Here is a 17025-nt window from a genome sequence, read left to right as displayed (position 1 = left end):
CTGTTTTGTTTTTTTAAATTATTATTAATTTTAGCGAATGTAATAATGCCCAGCATACAGCTAGAACGATGTTGCACCAGAAGCTTAAATACTCTTTCTGGAAAAGACGTGAAACTGAAAACTGATTGACATGATATCATGATATCTGGCACGGAGAGAAGTTCTTGGCACCAAATCTGTAAGTTGCCAGTTTTAGTGTCTTCCTGCTTTCCATATTCCATAAAGCTTATTTTACCCCAGAAGTGGTGCAACACAGACTGCAAGCTGCAAACCGCTCTGCTGGGCTTTGGGCCTGACCCAGAAGCATCATATACAAGAAGTGTGAAGCTTTTCATTTTGTGCTTTTTGACTGTCATTTAGTAAACATAACACGCAAATGTCTGTATTGACAGTCAGATTATTATAAACCAAACCATTACATGTCCAAAGGTATGTGGGCACCCGAGTACTGAACATCCCATTCCAACACCATGGCCGTTAATGTTGAGTTGTTTGCTGGTTCCGCTCATCTGAGAAGGCTTTCCAGTAGATTTTGGAACATGGCTGTGGAGATTTTCACATTCAGAGGTTTGACCCTGATGTCCAGCAAGAAGGCCTGGCGTTGAAGCTGGTGTTCCGGATCATCCCAAAGGTGTTCAGTGAGGTTGAGATGAGTTCTTGTACTCCAACCTTGGCAAGCCATGTCTTCACGGAGCTCGCTTTGAGCACAGGGGCATTGTCATGCTGGAATACACGTAGTCGCTCGTGTACCTTTATGTACATCTGCAGGATTAAATCCACGTCCAGGAGATGGCACGTCAGAGCTAAAGCATTCCTGTCTGTCAGATTTCCAAGCTGTGTTTCTCGTTCGGACTTTCCGCCATTGACGTGATTGTCAAAATGATGGACTCTTAATAATGGTGTGCACTTATATAGCGCTTTACACTGTGTCTCATTCACACACACACACACACACACACACACACACTCACACACCAATGGTAGCAGAGCTGCCATGCAAGGCACTAACTTGCCATCGGGAGCACCTTAGGGTTCGGTGTCTTGCCCAAGGACACTTCGGTATGTGGAGTCACGCGGGCCGGGAATCGAACCGCCAACCCTACGATTAGTGGACAACCCGCGCTACCACCTGATCCCCAGCCGCCCATTAATGGTCTAGAATAGTAAGTAAGTATGCAGATATCGACACAGCACTAGTTTGTTTATTCATTTGGGGACACAGAGTCACAGTGCTATCCTGCCTCTACTGTGAATATTGGTATTGCACCATGCGTCGCGTTGATTTCTGAGGCTGTGCACGAGCGACCCACCGTAGGACACGCACTGTCAACGGCAAGTATAAATCCGCCTTTAGTTCCAGTGAAAAGAAATCTTAATGCCACAGCGTACAAAGACATTCTAGACAATTGCTTGTTTCCAGTTTTGTGGCATCTGTTTTCTTGAGGAAGACTTTTGGCTATATAGCGTACATGTTCAGGTAATTTGTTTCACAAACACACGCCTTCTGTTTAACCAATAATCATTCAAACTGGAGCTCTCTTTGGAGGCAGGCTTGAGTTAAGAAGTACTTGCTTGTTGTTGACTTCTGTAAACCGTGTAAGGCGGCGTCTGTGAAAATGAAGTCATTCTGGACTTCACTGCAACATATTGTAGTTTGTACGTTGCTGCCTTTTACTCATGTTGTTGAAGGGTCTCTTCGAAACACTAAGCAGAGCAGACTACTGAACCAAAAAAAAAAAAAAAAAGAAGACAGAGGGAGAAAGTGAGTAAGTACTTGTTTTCGCCCAGTCTAAGTGACTGTGTGCTTTTGAAGTCGGAGTGTGTGCAGTGATGCTGCAGGCTCTGCCTACTCCCTAACAACAAGTGCAATAAACAGAAAGAATGAAGACGGGAAATCACACCTTGTGGTTAGAGTAACCCATGCCTTTAAAAAGCATCAGCAGTCTGGCCTTTGCACTGTTTTTTCTTTTTTTTTTTTCTTTCCTGTTTTGTTTACCGGCATGGTTTCTGTGGTAAGATGGCTATTTTACGCAATGTGTACAGATGGATCGGCCTTTTGCAAGTCCACATAAAGCCTCTCATTCAGTTGCCTCATTACTAGGCTTAAGCTCCTTTTCCTCTTTGTAGAGATGCTCCTTCTGTAGCTGGAGAAATCCCTTTTTTTTCCCTCAAGTTAGCCAGCATATGGCAGCAGCAGACCCAATCTCTGCAGGCCCCCTTTTGTCTATCCTGTTATTGTTGCAGGAACGTAATGACAGTTGTAGGCCGTAGATAGGGGTGGAGGGGTTAGTTTACCCCAGGGGAGCTAGGGAGAGAGAGAGAGACAGAGTGGGAAGAGATGGGCAGCAGTGTGGATTATGGAAATATGGATTGATTTTTTCTTTTTTTTTTTCCCCCTCTCTTCCTCTCTTCTCTTGCCTGCTAGAATAGGGGCTCTAAATAATCAGAGAACAGACTGCAGGCTGGTACCAAGGGGCAGTAAAATATGAAGTGCAAGAACCTCGACCCATGAGACTTGCTATAGTCCTGGTCATCTACAGCTGCCATGTGGTCAGGCCAGAGAAATGTGGCAAAGCCATTTTTTTTTGCGAATGAAGCAGACCGATTGAAACCCGTGCATTTGTTTCTCTGTAAAAAATAAATAAATATTTGAGTAAATACTGGTTCAGTTGACTGCGTGGACGTAAAGCTTTCAAATCGATTTTTACCCAAGACATGCTCTCAGGAAAAAAAAAAAAAAAGCTCGCTATCACGTATCTCCCGGGTTCCCAGTCCTCGTCCTGGAGACCCCCCCAGTCCCTGCACATTTGTTGCGTTTCCTCTGCTCTAACACACCCCTACTTCAACTCAGGAAGTGTGGTTAATTAGCTAATCAGGTGTGTTAGAGCTGGGAAAACATGAATAAATATGCAGGACAGGAGGTTCTCCAGGAACAGGGTTGGGAAACTGTGATCCAGCTACCTGTACGCTAGTCTTTCTTCTTTTCTTTAATGTGCTGCAGATGCACTATGTGGATAAAGGTATGTGGACACCTGACCTTCACACAATGTTTGAAGCACTCAATTGTATAGAATGTCTTTGTATGCTGTAGCAGTACAGTTCACCTTTACAGGAACTAAGAGACCCAAACCTGTTCCAGCATGACGGTACTCTTGTGCACAAAGCGAGCTCCGTGAAGACACGGTGTGCCAAGGTTGGAGTGGAAGAACTCGAGTGTCCTGCACAGAGCCCTGACCTCAACCCCACTGGACACCTTTGAGATGAATCGAACTGTTCCAGGCCTTCTTGCTGTGCTCAACCTCTTGTGCTTTTAAGGCTGAATGGAATGAAATCCCCAAAATAATGGTCCAGAATCTAGTGTAAAACCTTTCCAGAAGAGTGCAGGCTGTTACAGCGGAAAAGTGGGGAACAGCTCCATATTAATGCCTATTGTTTTGGACTGATGTTCAGTACTCAGGAGTCCGCATAGTTTTGGCCGTGTAGTGTGTAAAATGCCCTCAGGCTAACTGCTCACACGGCTAACTACACCGCCAACTGATGACGTTAGCCTTTCAAATAGTACCTGGTAACTGACGACCGTTCTCACTCTCAGTGCGAGAAATAGACTGTTTATTTTCGTATCGCATTATCGACACTGTAAGGAATACCAAATAAACAACAATACCAGCGGTAGAAAATGATATCCTCGTGAGATCATTTGTTCAGCAGGTTGTGAATGCTTAAATACTCATTGAATGTCTCAACCATCAGATATATCTTGGGCAGGAAGGAAGTTGCAGCACAGCTGACATTACAGAATATTCCTCCGTGAACTGCTTGTATGAAAATGTAAAAACAGTCAAATCAGAGAGGGGCTGAAAATCCCAAAAGTTACCACTGGTTTCTACTCCACTGTCCTTTTGATTTGATCCCAGACAGTGAGGTTGTGTGGAAAATGGATGATCATATGCATATGGTATGCTTTCTGACCCATCCAAAGAACGTCTCATTTAGTGATGCACTCTCAGGAAGTAACCACGCACCCCTCCTGAGAAACTGTCCCAAGTTGCTTTACTGCTTGTCATGTAGTGGTAGTAGTACGTCTTTATGCCAGTGTTTGGTATTTATCTTTAAATCTTGGACGATGATGACCTACTGGTAAGAGCACAGGAAGTCAGATTTATCCAAATGAGGCAAGTTTTGCAATGACGATCGATCCTTTGTCTAGGACTAGCCGTGACGTGGCATGCTCTAGCTACTGAGAATCATCTCCTCAGAGTCCCAGAGAGCAAATATTTGTCCATCTTTGACATAGTGTTCAATCACATGCCCCGAGTCTGACATTTCATGATTGGTGGCCCTCTTCTTCCACACACCCCGTTCTATGATGTTGATGGGTCCCCTAGGGGGACAGGCAGCCAGCGGAGCATCATCCTTGAACACTAGGGGTGATCTCTTTAACACGTTAGCATGGAGGACATGTGAGAGAAAAGCCATGATTGGGGGACAACATGGCAGAAGTCTGAAGAACAGGGAGGAGTGAGGGGTCGGGAATGCCAGAGATTCCATTTTCTCCTTCAGTGCTCACCCTGACAGCAGTCCTGCAAGTGTGTATTCCCTTTCTGCTCTGCACCCCAGGGTTGAGCGTTCCTCCCCATGCTATAGATGCGGGTCATCGGCAGAGCAGCCTCAGCGAACTGGCCTTTGTACTCCCTCTTTTAGACACTCACAGCGTCTCATTGCTCCTGATTACCCTGACCATCATGGCGCAAAAAAAAAAAAAAAACAAACCCAAGGATAGCAGCACTCTTGTATGGAAACTATACAAGGTTAATATTAAAGTACAGAGTTAATCTGGAAAAAAAAAAAGATAGATACTGGACAGATTTTACTGTTGGCTTCAAAAAATGCAAGAGCTTCGTATCTCACTCACCATTTCCCAGTGACGTTCATAGTCATATTAATGAGAAATCCAATGGAGCAAATGCCGGACTTCCAGAATGCGATGCAGCTGTCCGACTCTGAGATACAGCGGAGCCTCGACTTGATGAGATGATGAGCACGATGGCTGTTGCCATTACCATGAAAGTTGAACCTTTTTGAAGCTGATCTTAGACTGAAGGACTGAAGCCCTGCTGCATCACTCTCTTTAGGTAAAGATGAAGCGAGAGCTATCGCTGCGTTCCGGGAAGAGTTGCAACTTGTAATTCCCCGCCAACAACCGGTACAAAAAACACCGAAAATGTCCCTTCAACTTGAAATTTCTACTCGCCAACTTGGGGTAGTCTTCACCATTTATGGAGTGGTGTGAAATCAACATGGCTGCTCACACAGTGAACAGTGTAAAGTCCCTCTTCTCTACTTTTAAATTAAATCCATTTTTAGCAGTATTGGCTTTAGTTACGGTTGCAGTTACAGACAGTGCTTAAATCTCTAACACCCATGAGTCTAATTGCTGTTTTGAAAAGGTCATCGTTAGCATTGGTGTTATTGCTCATGTTAGCTTGTTGCAAAGCTTGGTATAGTCTGCTGTTGTTGCTGTGCTGCAGTTTCAGTCCATAATGTTGCTTGAATGTTTAAACAGCACCAATAGCCACTCAGGCCTGTGACTGTAAAAGTGCGGGTAAAGTAGCTTTTCGTGAGCTTTATGTGCTCTGACAGCGCAAACAAAAGACACGCTTTTCACGGATGTCGAACATCCCAAGGTGGGAAATAATGTTATTACAACCTGCAAATTACCACTTACAAGGCACCATGAGCGCAGCATAATTCCCACTGCACCGCTATCAGCAGGTAGTCGAACGGCACTCTGGGTAACGCAGGAACCCGTTAACCAAAATGAAAACGGGCCGAAATGTCAATATAAGAAGTTGAAAAACTATTAACGCCAACTCTGAGTTTAATTCCAAAATATCACATGTTGATGCGAAAGATTGATCTGCTTTAACTTCATGCATATGAAGTCCATCAGTATCGCCTTCGCTTATTCTTCTGAATTTCATAAGGATATGTAAGCACGAGAGTCTGAGAGATGATGATGATGATTCGTCTAGAACACACTTGCCGTCTAAACATTAAGAACTGTGGTTACTTCTTCTGGACAATTATGGTGATAGACGGCAAAAAAATAAAAATAAATAAAAAGATTCTCTGCTCCTCAGTGGAGGCTTTAGTGGCTGTTGTGGCGCTCTGTCCTATCTGCCAAGTTGCAATTATTTTCCAAAAGTGGATGAATCCCTTGATGGTTGAGCTCCTGAGAGAGAGAGAGAGAGAGAGAAAGGAGAAGTGAGTGAAGAAGTGACTGTGCTTCTACACACTTGTAGCAGCTGAGAGAGAGCGAGAGTGTGCGAGAGCAAGTGAGCTTTCCAATGGGAGATGACAGCTTAAATGCTGAAAATCCCCCAGGCCACTTGGCACTGAATTAATGATGTTTCTGGCTCCACACTTTTGGGGCATATGTGGTTGAAGCTTCCCTCAGCCCAGAAGAATATCAGTTGTATCATAAGAACAAAAACGTTCGCCTGTCACTTGCTAATTTATTCAGCGTGGAATGTTTCGGAGAATATCTCCTCCTGTGCTCGTCTTTGAATTCATGATTATGGCTTACTGACCGAAATCGTTCGTCTACGTTCAGTTTAGTTGCCATCAATATTGTGTTTACGTGACTAAATGGAATAAATAGATAAGTATCTGTTGGATATAAGTGTCTCTTGGATTCAGATCTTTGCAGTCCACAAGAATAGTCTTTTTTATTTTATTTTATTTTTTTTTTTTGTGGCTTGGTGATTGTTGAAGTACATTATTGCCTTGTAAAAAAAAAAAAAAAAAAAAAAAACCACTAAAATCGGAGTACTTCACAGCTGGTCTCAGAATTGTCAATGCTTTTAGAGGATTTTACCACATTTCCCAAGCAGCTGCATGTACACAGACTAGATGTGTTAAAAATAAATAAATAAATATATATATACTTATGCACAGATGTATTTTCACTTTAAGTTTGGATTGAGAAGCTGTGAAAACAAAGAGGATGGGGGTAAAATTGGACACCACTCTGTTAAAGTGGAAAAAAAAAAAAAAATCTGAGCATCAGATTGAAACTGCAACCGAGGCTTACGCTTCCCCGTTAACGCGTGAGGTTCAAGGCAAAGTCTGCACTTTGGACTTTAAATGCACAGCAGATAAGGTGCAAGGTCAGAAACGGCGAGCCAGCAGCACACAATTAAAAACGCAGCGAAAGGTATCTCAGTAGGAGGATGTGCAGAAACTCTACAGAGATTAATCCTCTAACAGGTTTGCCTTCGCATCAGGTGCTGGTGCTGAAACAGAACAGAGGTGCGACGAGATGTACCGCTTCGAGCATCACGTCATGCGATTCCATAGGATCGGGTCACCACGTCATTGTTCTGTGCACCTTCATGACTATATAAAGTAACACAAACTCGGCCGACATAAAACAGACGAAGGCTGATGAGCCAGCGCGCTAGCACTGACATGCTAGTGGGTGTTGCGCTGGTACGAGCGTATCAGGTGGAGCAAGGCTCCTGCGACTGTTTAAACACCTCGGGATCACGGCTGGGTCGAGAAAAGTCCACCAGCCAAAAATATCCATCCGAGAGCGGCCCTGCGGTCACAACCTGACGACCGACGAAGGCTAGAAGATGAGTAACAGAAACTCTGCGTGGAAAAGCACGAGCTACGGCCTCAAACTGTTCGCCTGCAAGTTTTTACCAACAAAGTGAGTGTGTGAGGATAAATCGAGCGGCGAGAATACACAGCGTTTGCAGCAGCGCTGCGTGTGACTAACACAATCACTTCCGAACCCGATATAACCCGTCGTCTAGAATGCGTGGTCTCCTGAGATGTGGGTGGAGTCGCAGAAGAGTTTTACCAACCGTTACTTATAATAACATACTTCTCATGCATATCAGCACTAGATCAGTGGTTTATTTAACTCAGTAATAATTAAAACAGTCCGATTCGATTGGAATTTCATTCGGCTTCATTTTATTTGGAGCCTCTTACATGTGCACTAGTTAAGACCAGGTCTGTAACAGTTAAGTGGGTGGATTCGACATTCCCACCCATTTTCATGAAGCTCCGCCCCCACGTTCGACAGCGGCCTGTAGAGTAGTAATGTCTATAAACATGACTTAACAAGTGTTCCGGACTGGAAATCAGTTTTCCAAATGGGATTTCTCAACCACTTAATACACTCGTCCTGAGGCCACGGCTTAAACCTTCTTAAACCTTATATCATTTTATTGTGTTTTACTTATCTTCCAGGTTATTTAAATAAATAAAAATGTACAGGTCTTTCACCTTTAAGCCGCACTTAACACATTGTCATGTTAATCAAATCCTGGACCCTGGCAAGAGCAGCGATAAAATATCTTGTTCAGCACAGTCTGATTTATAGCTAGAAACATTACGAAGTACAATATTTATACTGTTTATTTATTTATTTCTCTTTTTTTTTTTTTGCGCAGTGTATGCACTTAATCTAAACAGCAATATTAATGGATGATATTTCAGTATGCGGTCTACTGTAAGAGCGCACGCTCTGGTTTGGGTTCAGATCCAACCTTGGTGGATGTGGTATCTGCTGCATGGTGTGGAAGTGAAACTCTCGTTATATTATATGGAGTGGTAATGCATGTTTTTTTGCACTAAACTAGGTCAAGAAAGCATTGAAATGAACGCTCAGTGCCCTGACATGTGCAGTATGAAAATATTACATGATGTAGAATATGTGAACCTGACTAAACCGTCGAACACGAGTTGGTAGCTTGTTTATGGGGCGCAGGGTTCAGTGCCTTTGTTGTGCATCAAGTCAAAGTACCAATCTGTGCTTGACTCACTGCCCATGTCCTGTATCCGTCACAGTCACCGGGTCTCAGCTACCAACACAATGCGTTAGGCAGTGCTCTCCATCACCACCATCATCAAAACACCATCTGAGGGAACGTCATTTTGAAGAATGGTGTTTATGCCCCTGTACAGTTCCAGAGTTCTGTAGAACCTAAAGCCAAAGCTCATTAAAGCTGTTCTGGTGGCTTGTGGTGGCCCAACAAATTACTAAGACCTAAGATCTATGGCCAAGAAACATAGATACAAGGTAGCTGTACATGATAAATTGCCAACTCTGTGTAAATGCATTTGTGTGTTTTGTGGTTGTTTTTATATAGAGGTTTTAGTTTGTGATTTATTCCCACATGGAGCATTTCACTGTTAGCGGAGTTAGCGTGTGAGTAGCTTATCGCTGGATGACTTGTTTGATGGTTTGATTGATAATTGATGATTTGTTTGATTTGTTTAATTATTGGATAGTTTGATAAATGATTTGTTTGCTGATTGGTGATGGTTTGCTTGATGGTTTGATTGATTGATGGTTTGATTGATGGTTTGCTTGATGGTTTGATTGATTGATGGTTTGATTGATTGATTTAATGGATGGTTAGATTGGTAATTTGATTGATTGGTGGTTTGATTGATTGGATGGTTGTTTGGTAGTTTGATTGATCAGATGGCTGTTTGGTAGTTTGATTGATTTGATGGTTAGATAGGTGGTTTGATTGATTGGTGGTTTGATTGATCGGATGGTTGTTTGGTAGTTTGATTGATTGGATGGTTTGATTGGTAGTTAGATTGATTGGTGATTTGATCGATTGGATGGTTGTTTAGAAGTTTGATTGATTGGATGGTTAGATTGGTGGTTTGATTGATTGGATGGTTGTTTGGTAGTTTGATTGATTGGTGGTTTGATTGATTGGATGGTTGTTTGGTAGTTTGATTGATCAGATGGTTGTTTAGAAGTTTGATTGGTGCTTTGATTGATTGGATGGTTGTTGGGTAGTTTGGTTGGTTGTTTGGTAGTTTGATTGATTGGTGGTTTGATTGGATGGTTGTTTAGTAGTTTGATTGATTGGATGGTTGCTTGGTAGTTTGATTGATCGGATGGTTGTTTAGTAGATTGATTGGATGGTTGTTTGGTTGTTTGATTGATCGGATGGTTGTTTAGTAGATTGATTGGATGGTTGTTTAGTAGTTTGATTGATCGGATGGTTGTTTGGTAGTTTGATTGATGTATGGTTTGTGTAATGGTTTGATGGGTGCGTGGTTCACTATTACCATTTATAATTAAAATCCTGGCACATTAGAGAGCAGTTAGTTTACTGTATCCCCTTTATTCACCACTGTATACTGCTAATATCTTCATTACTATTCAGTGCAGATTTATATTCATTCCAATTATATTGTTGAAGGTGAATGGACCTGGAGTGGTATATGAATCTAATGGATGGTATTTAAAATAAAAACATGACAGATCTGTTTCAGCCAAAAATGAGAGTGCATTTTAAGTGGCCTGTTTGGGGACCAATGGACCTTTTTGTGTCACAGTAGCCAAGGGCCTTTGTAGCTGCATGCATTATGGCCTGGCTTTCTGTGGCAGAAGAGAGAGAAAGAGAGAGCAATAGAGAGAGAGAGCGGGAGAGGGAAAGAGAGAAAGAAAGCGAGAGGACCTAATTGGGGAAGGGGGAGTGAGAGGCTGTGGGCTCCTGCATTGATCTGTGGGGAAGATTCAGGGCTGAACCTGTCACTAGGACTTCTGTGCCATCAGCATGGTGGCTGTGCCAGTCACACACACACACACACACACACACACACACACACACACACACACACATATCCCCTGCTGGCGACAGCTCCACAGTGGCGTGTAGACCTGCTGGCTGGCAGAATTTTTAAAGAGCATGGAGGTTTAAAGACTGAAGCCCCTGGGGAGGAATCCCACCAGCTTGAGGAGGAAGAGCTGAGGATCCATGTCTCTCTCTCTCTCTCACACACACAAACACACACACCGTGTTCTCTCTTTCTCTGTCTATCTTTCTGTCTCTCTTCCCAGTCTGTGTCTCATTTTATTCTTTTCTCCTCTTTTTCCCCCATTGTCTTTCACTTTCTCTCTCTCTCTCTCCCACTATCTCATCGTCTCCCATTTTCCGACCCTCCCTTTCTTATTCCCCTATCAATCCCCCCCCTCCCCCCGGCAAGTATTGACACTGTGTGTGTGTGTGTGTGTGTCTGAGTGTGTGTGTGTGTGTGTGTGTGTGTGTGTGTTACTCCCGCATTTCTCTTTTACCTAGTAGAAGCAGAACGCTGCCAAGTTCCCCTGCTCACATTTCAAACCCCGGGCCAGGAGACAGACTCTCCCACCATTCTGTCTCGCTGTTCTCATTTAAATATGCCGAGCTCGAAAGCTCCTGACACACACAGATACACTGCGAGCAAGCCCACTGCTCCGCTGCAAGCTTCCGAGCCTGGCAACGTGTGTGAAAGAACTGCTGCCGCTTCCTGCGGGACTAAGGCTGCGACAGTATATTGTGATACGGAATACCGGTATAGCTCGGGAAGTCACAAAATCCGTTCCTAAAAATATCCTGCATATATTCCGGTGGGAAAGAACGGAGGCGAATGAAGACGTAAATAATAAAATAATTACGTAACGCAGTGTTTTGACATTAAATGTCACACCAAATGCGGTATTGGATTGTCCCGTCGCTTTTTTCATACCGTCACTGCCCCGCGTGCTCCGTGTGCAGTCCGAGGGCCGAGGAAGTCTAGTCGATGTGTGCTGAGGTAATAAATGAAGCTAGGTGGAGAGCGAGAGCGAGAGATCGAGCGAAGGGGTGAGGAGGATGTGTGAGAGAGGCAGAAGCTGTGATGTGATTGTTGCAGGCCTCCGCAGGGGGAGCCGGGTGGAATGGAGACTCCTGTCTCATTGAGTGATATCCCTGTCTCAACAGTAACTAAATAATGCAGCCCTTCGAGTTCAGCCTGCCGCCTCCAGTGAGTTGTAAATGTATTAGCTGCTTTATATTCTTTTGTCTTGGGAAAAACGGTCAGGAGGAAGTGAAGAAAAGGGGAAAGGAAAGGTAGGGAAGGGAAATAAATGCAGCAACACACACCGGGTCCCTTACCTAGTCTACCCTTTTTTTTTTTTTTTCCTTTTCCCTTGACACGTTTCGGTGTCGTCCCCTGATCACCTGGCGTGACGAAGAGGAGATATAGGAGCGTAGTGCGCACTATAGATTTAGATTTAGTTAACGCTACACGGAGAATCATGGGAATGAGCTGAAGGGGTGCTGGGTGCCAAGTGGTTGCTACAGATGCCAGAAATGTCTACCTAGTCTGAGTCTGTAATTTTGCACATATTTATATATATATATATATATATATATATATTACGTTGGAGTAGATGCTACATGATTAGTTTTAATAGCTACGAAGAAGAGCTGGTTTTCTCCCATTTTTGCTGATTCGGTCACTGCCCGGTTCTTCCAGCTTGTCCCATATCGTATACCCCCTGCGAGTCTGCGAGCATGATGGCTACGCACAGCATCTTTTCAAACCGCTGCTCATGCGACGTCACATGACAGCCGGACACATTTACAGGAACTGTGAATGTTCAGTTTGACAAAGAAGACAGGGACGCCGTCCTTCCTATCCATTTCCATCCTTCCTAGGGATATATATCAGTTTAACACTGACGTTGTTTGCGTGTTCTCTTTATTTTAGAGAGTGGGTTTCTGTTTCTGTTTCTGTTCATGTCGTCCACACTTTGTGTAGCTGACCATCACTTGACCAGCTTTCTTATGTTATAATGGCAAAACATCTCTACAGCGAGGTAGTCGGCCCAACGAGGTGGTCGTGACCGTTTGGGAACGAAGAGACCAGGTTATTTTTTGCCGTATCCATGCCCCAAAAGAAGCATGATGTGCAGGAACATATTGATGGGCACCTATAGTGGCTAATAATAGCAGCGTGCACATACGGCGTGTCGAGCTTGCTTGTGTGCAACTTATTTATTTAAAAATGTAAAAAAAAAAAAAAAAAAGGAAAGAAACAAACACTTGTACAGTCACAGGCCGCAGCAAGACACGGCAGTCTCTGCCAGCTCTCCTGTCCTGCCAGATCCTTCAGTCCTCGTCTTCTGCTATCTGGTTCACTAGTCCCCCAATCCCCCCCACCCGCCTCCGCCACCTACTGAGCTGTACAACAGCCAGTCATCAGCTCTGCACTCGCGCACACAAATAAAAACACGCTGAAACACCACACCCTCCGTTCAAGTGGTGGCAGCTATCTATATACGTGCGAGGGGATTGCTGGCGGTTCCCCATGGCTAAGCTGTGGTGTGGCACCAGCCAGACGTGGCTAACCCATATGGTGCTGGGCCGAATGTGGAAATCCATATGCTGCTGGTGCAGGGACGATCCCCGCGGGGCCGCACGGGGTGGTAAAGCCCTTAATGCCGTTTTCTCCTCACTGATCCACTCACCCATTGTCTCGACAATCTTCCAGCAACCTTCGGCTGCGTCTCAATCCTCCCCTCCCTTTCCTTATTCCACCTTTACCGGTGAATGAAGTTAATGGTAGCTAATTATTTAAGCCGCCGAGAGCCCCGTCTGCTCGCCGAGGCAGCGCCGAGCTTAGGCGTCACGTACGGACGTCCCGTTACCCTTTAGTGCAAAACGTGTCCTAAAACAAGGATGACGTTTAATTGTTGCCGTGAAATGCCGCATCAGGCTTCAGCTTAAAGGAGCTCCGTGTTTTCGTTTCAGATCGCTGGCATCCGTAGGAATCGTTTCAACACGTTCCCCTATACGGAGAAAAGAGGAGGGAAGCCGTTTAATTCAAAATGCCTTTCGATAAACGCTGTTTGTGTTCTCACAGACCAAAATCAGGAGAGTATTTGGGGACGATCCTGCAAAACGGTCCCGGGTATAATTATGATTGTGTTAATTGTCAAGGTTTGTGAGTAATTAAAAAAACAAAAACAAAAACAAACAAACAAACAAAAGACGAAATCTTCTGGCGTCGGATCGATTTCAGCGTAACGTTGGAGTGAGTTGGATCAAAGGACATAAATGAAGCTTTGTTGAGTCAGGGCTTGTCTTATGTCACGTGTAACGGTTGCATATTTGAATTTGTGCTGTGTGGTCACGTAGTATAATGTTTATTGTCTGTGCATAGGTGTTTTTGTCAGTGGTAATTACACATATGGTACATATATATGTGCATGTGTGTGTGTCATATATATATATATATATATATATATATATATATATATATATATATATATATATATATATATATATATATATATATATATATATATATATATATAATATGTATGTGTGTATATGTGTGTATGTATGTGTGTGTGTGTGTGTGTGTGTGTGTGTATATATATATATTTATATATGTGTGTGTGTATGTATGTATGTGTATATATATATAATATATGTGTGTGTATATGTGTGTGTGTGTATGCTACATGCCTGTATCCAAACCGTGTGTGTGTGTGTGTGTGTGTGTGTGTGTGAGTGAGTGTGTGACCTCCTGCGGGGAGGTTATTCACTGCATACTCCCCTGTGTAATTATATTATATGGTGTTGTCTTTCTCCGTTTTTGTCACAGGAGGTCCTGCAGACGGTGCCCAAGTTCTGTTTCCCGTTTGATGTAGAAAGGTAAGACTCGCTCTTCTCGACCTCTTCTCCCTCCGTTCATATTTATTTAAATACAAAATTTAAACACAAATAAATGTAACCCCCCCCCCTCCACCTTTTTCTACATACGAGCACACAGTAAATGAATATAATGAACGAAAGTATATGAAACAAACCAAACCGAAATCTACTTCAAACAGGTAAGAGTGTGTGTGTGTGTGGACATCATGAGGACCTGATTCTCCAAACAAAAATGTGAAAAAGTGCCTTTGTAGAATACAGTTTTCACAGGCAGTGAGGGAGAAGGGAGAAGGGGAAGGCGTGCTTCTTTCAGTTGAAGCTTAACTGCTGCCATCTAGTGTCGAAGCGAACACGGGCGTAGCCGAAACGCCGCACGTGAAGCAGCGAGACGTGCAGTTTAAATCGTCCAGGCTGCTCTCGGTGCTCAGCAGTCACTGTTTTTTTTTTTTTTTTTTTGGTTTTGTTTTGTTTTTTAATCTAGAAGTGTTTTCCGTTCCTTTCCTGTTTGACGGAACATGAAGTAATATACGTTAGGCAGCGTGCATGTGCACGTACGGCATCGTGAACACGAACCATTGCTCCGATAATGGCACGATCAGCGAGCTGCTCACGCAGTTAAAGCTGTTTATTAAACATTTTTTATGTAGTAATCATTCATATTATTTTTTGAAGTAAACACAACACTCATTTGTCACGTAATTAAGCGAACACGTTCAGTCCTCCCACCCCCTTTTATGAGTCATGTTTGGAGAAATAAGTCTCGTTAGTTGCTCTGGTGCGGGCCTTTGTAAAGCTCGCTCTTGTGTCCTCGTGTGTGTGTGTGTGTGTGTGTGTGTGTGTGTGTGATGTGGCTGCAGAGTGTCCCAGAATCAGGTGGGTCAGAACTTCACGTTTGTGCTGACTGATATCGACAGCAAGCAGAGGTTCGGATTCTGCCGTCTCACCTCCGGCTGCAAGGTGTGCATCTGCCTGCTCAGGTGAGTCACGACACTTTCTCTTTAATGACACGAGCTCCTGTTTGCTCGTGCACAACTGAGGCTTGGGGGATGAAATAATTCCGTCTAAAACCATGGAGAGATGTAAAACACTACACACCTCAAAAGGGAGCGTGGAATAAAATGTTTCTTTCGAGGTCTGTATTTCTTGGTAACGATATTGACGGTGATCTGTGGACGCGCGCACGTTTTCTTCCTTTCTTTCTTTTTTTTTTTTTTTTGTATTAATCGAAGCAACAATTTGATCGTCTTCATCTGTCCTGTGTTTCGTTACATATTCATGAGGGATGACACCACAGCTGTTATATATTGTAGATGACCTGTGAGAGAAACGCTACATCTGAGTTCTAGCACAAAAGCAAAATCAGTAAAAACCCAAAGCCCAAAAAAAAAAAAAAAAAAAAAAGGGAAAAAACTACTCGAACAAATTTCCAAACACACTTTTTTTTTTTTTTTTTTGCAGTAACACAATAGCTATTGATGGACAATTGCAAGTTTATCATTGACTTGATGAGCTGCTGCCAAGATCTTTCCTCATCTCACCCTGACCTGGATGGGCTTTGGGTTGTTTTTTTTTTTTTATTATTATTTTAACCCCCCCCCCTTCTTCTTCTTCTCCTTCTTCTTCCTCTTCTTTCTTTCCTCTCATTATTCGGCTACTGGCACGGTAGCATGCCAGAGATGCTTTGCCGATAATTATGCATGAAGCCTCACTGCCAATTAGCAGAAGTCTCTCCTGTCCTTCTCGCTGAGTTTTACATGCTAATTCATTTGACATATGATGTATAAAATTCATTATGCATTCTGAGTAGTTTGCACGGCTTACTTCATAATAAGAAATTCTTTTATTATTATTATTATTATTATTATTATTTTTAAAGCCTCATCGTTCTTTGTTTGCATCGTGTGCATAGGAAAAAAAAAAAAAGTCTGACAAATGAAGAGCACGAGTATAATATGTTTCCTAGGAATAAATACATATAAACATAATGTATAGTAATATATAATATGGTAGAGAAGCCTGATTTCACCTTATATTCAATTCAAGTACTTTCTATTTGTATGTTCGAATGATATACTATTTCATTTAATGATTAAATGTGTGTGTGTGTGTGTGTGTGTGTGTAGGTGTGTGTGTGTGTATGACAAATACAGCTAAAAATGAAACAATTTTCACGTAGAAATATTTCACTATAGTTTCTCACTCGATTCTTTTTCATAAGTGTGTGTGTGCTTTTAAAATTTTTTTCTTAGGAACAGTAATAACCCTCTTATGCTCTTCACTCGGATATAAACTGAGCAATTATAACGGTCCGCGTCCACGTGACGGCTGAAGTAGCAGGACCATAAAATTGTCGCCTTTGCTTACACGAGGAGCTAGCCTAACGAGAAGGACAGTTTTATTTGGACAGGCTTTTGTCCGGAGCCCAGGGTGAAACAGCCAGGGTCCCTCCAGGCCAACGCTTGATATAGACATCGCTCATTTCCCAGTGAATACACTGTCTTAGTTCAGTTCACTTAGTCTG

General features: G+C 43.1%; 1 protein-coding gene across 1 annotated transcript in view; it reads left to right on the top strand.

The window, feature by feature from the left end:
• dennd1b (DENN/MADD domain containing 1B) overlaps positions 1–17025 on the top strand; it is a 108491-nt gene that overhangs the window by 36344 nt on the left and 55122 nt on the right. Inside the window, exons 4-5 of the mRNA XM_053635168.1 lie at positions 14455–14504; positions 15362–15481. Of these exons, the coding sequence (XP_053491143.1) occupies positions 14455–14504; positions 15362–15481 (170 nt within the window). The remainder of the gene's footprint in view (positions 1–14454; positions 14505–15361; positions 15482–17025) is intronic.

The sequence above is a fragment of the Ictalurus furcatus genome, chromosome 10, assembly GCF_023375685.1.
Source record: "Ictalurus furcatus strain D&B chromosome 10, Billie_1.0, whole genome shotgun sequence".
Lineage (NCBI taxonomy): Eukaryota > Metazoa > Chordata > Actinopteri > Siluriformes > Ictaluridae > Ictalurus > Ictalurus furcatus.
This window is presented reverse-complemented; position numbering and strand designations above follow the sequence as displayed.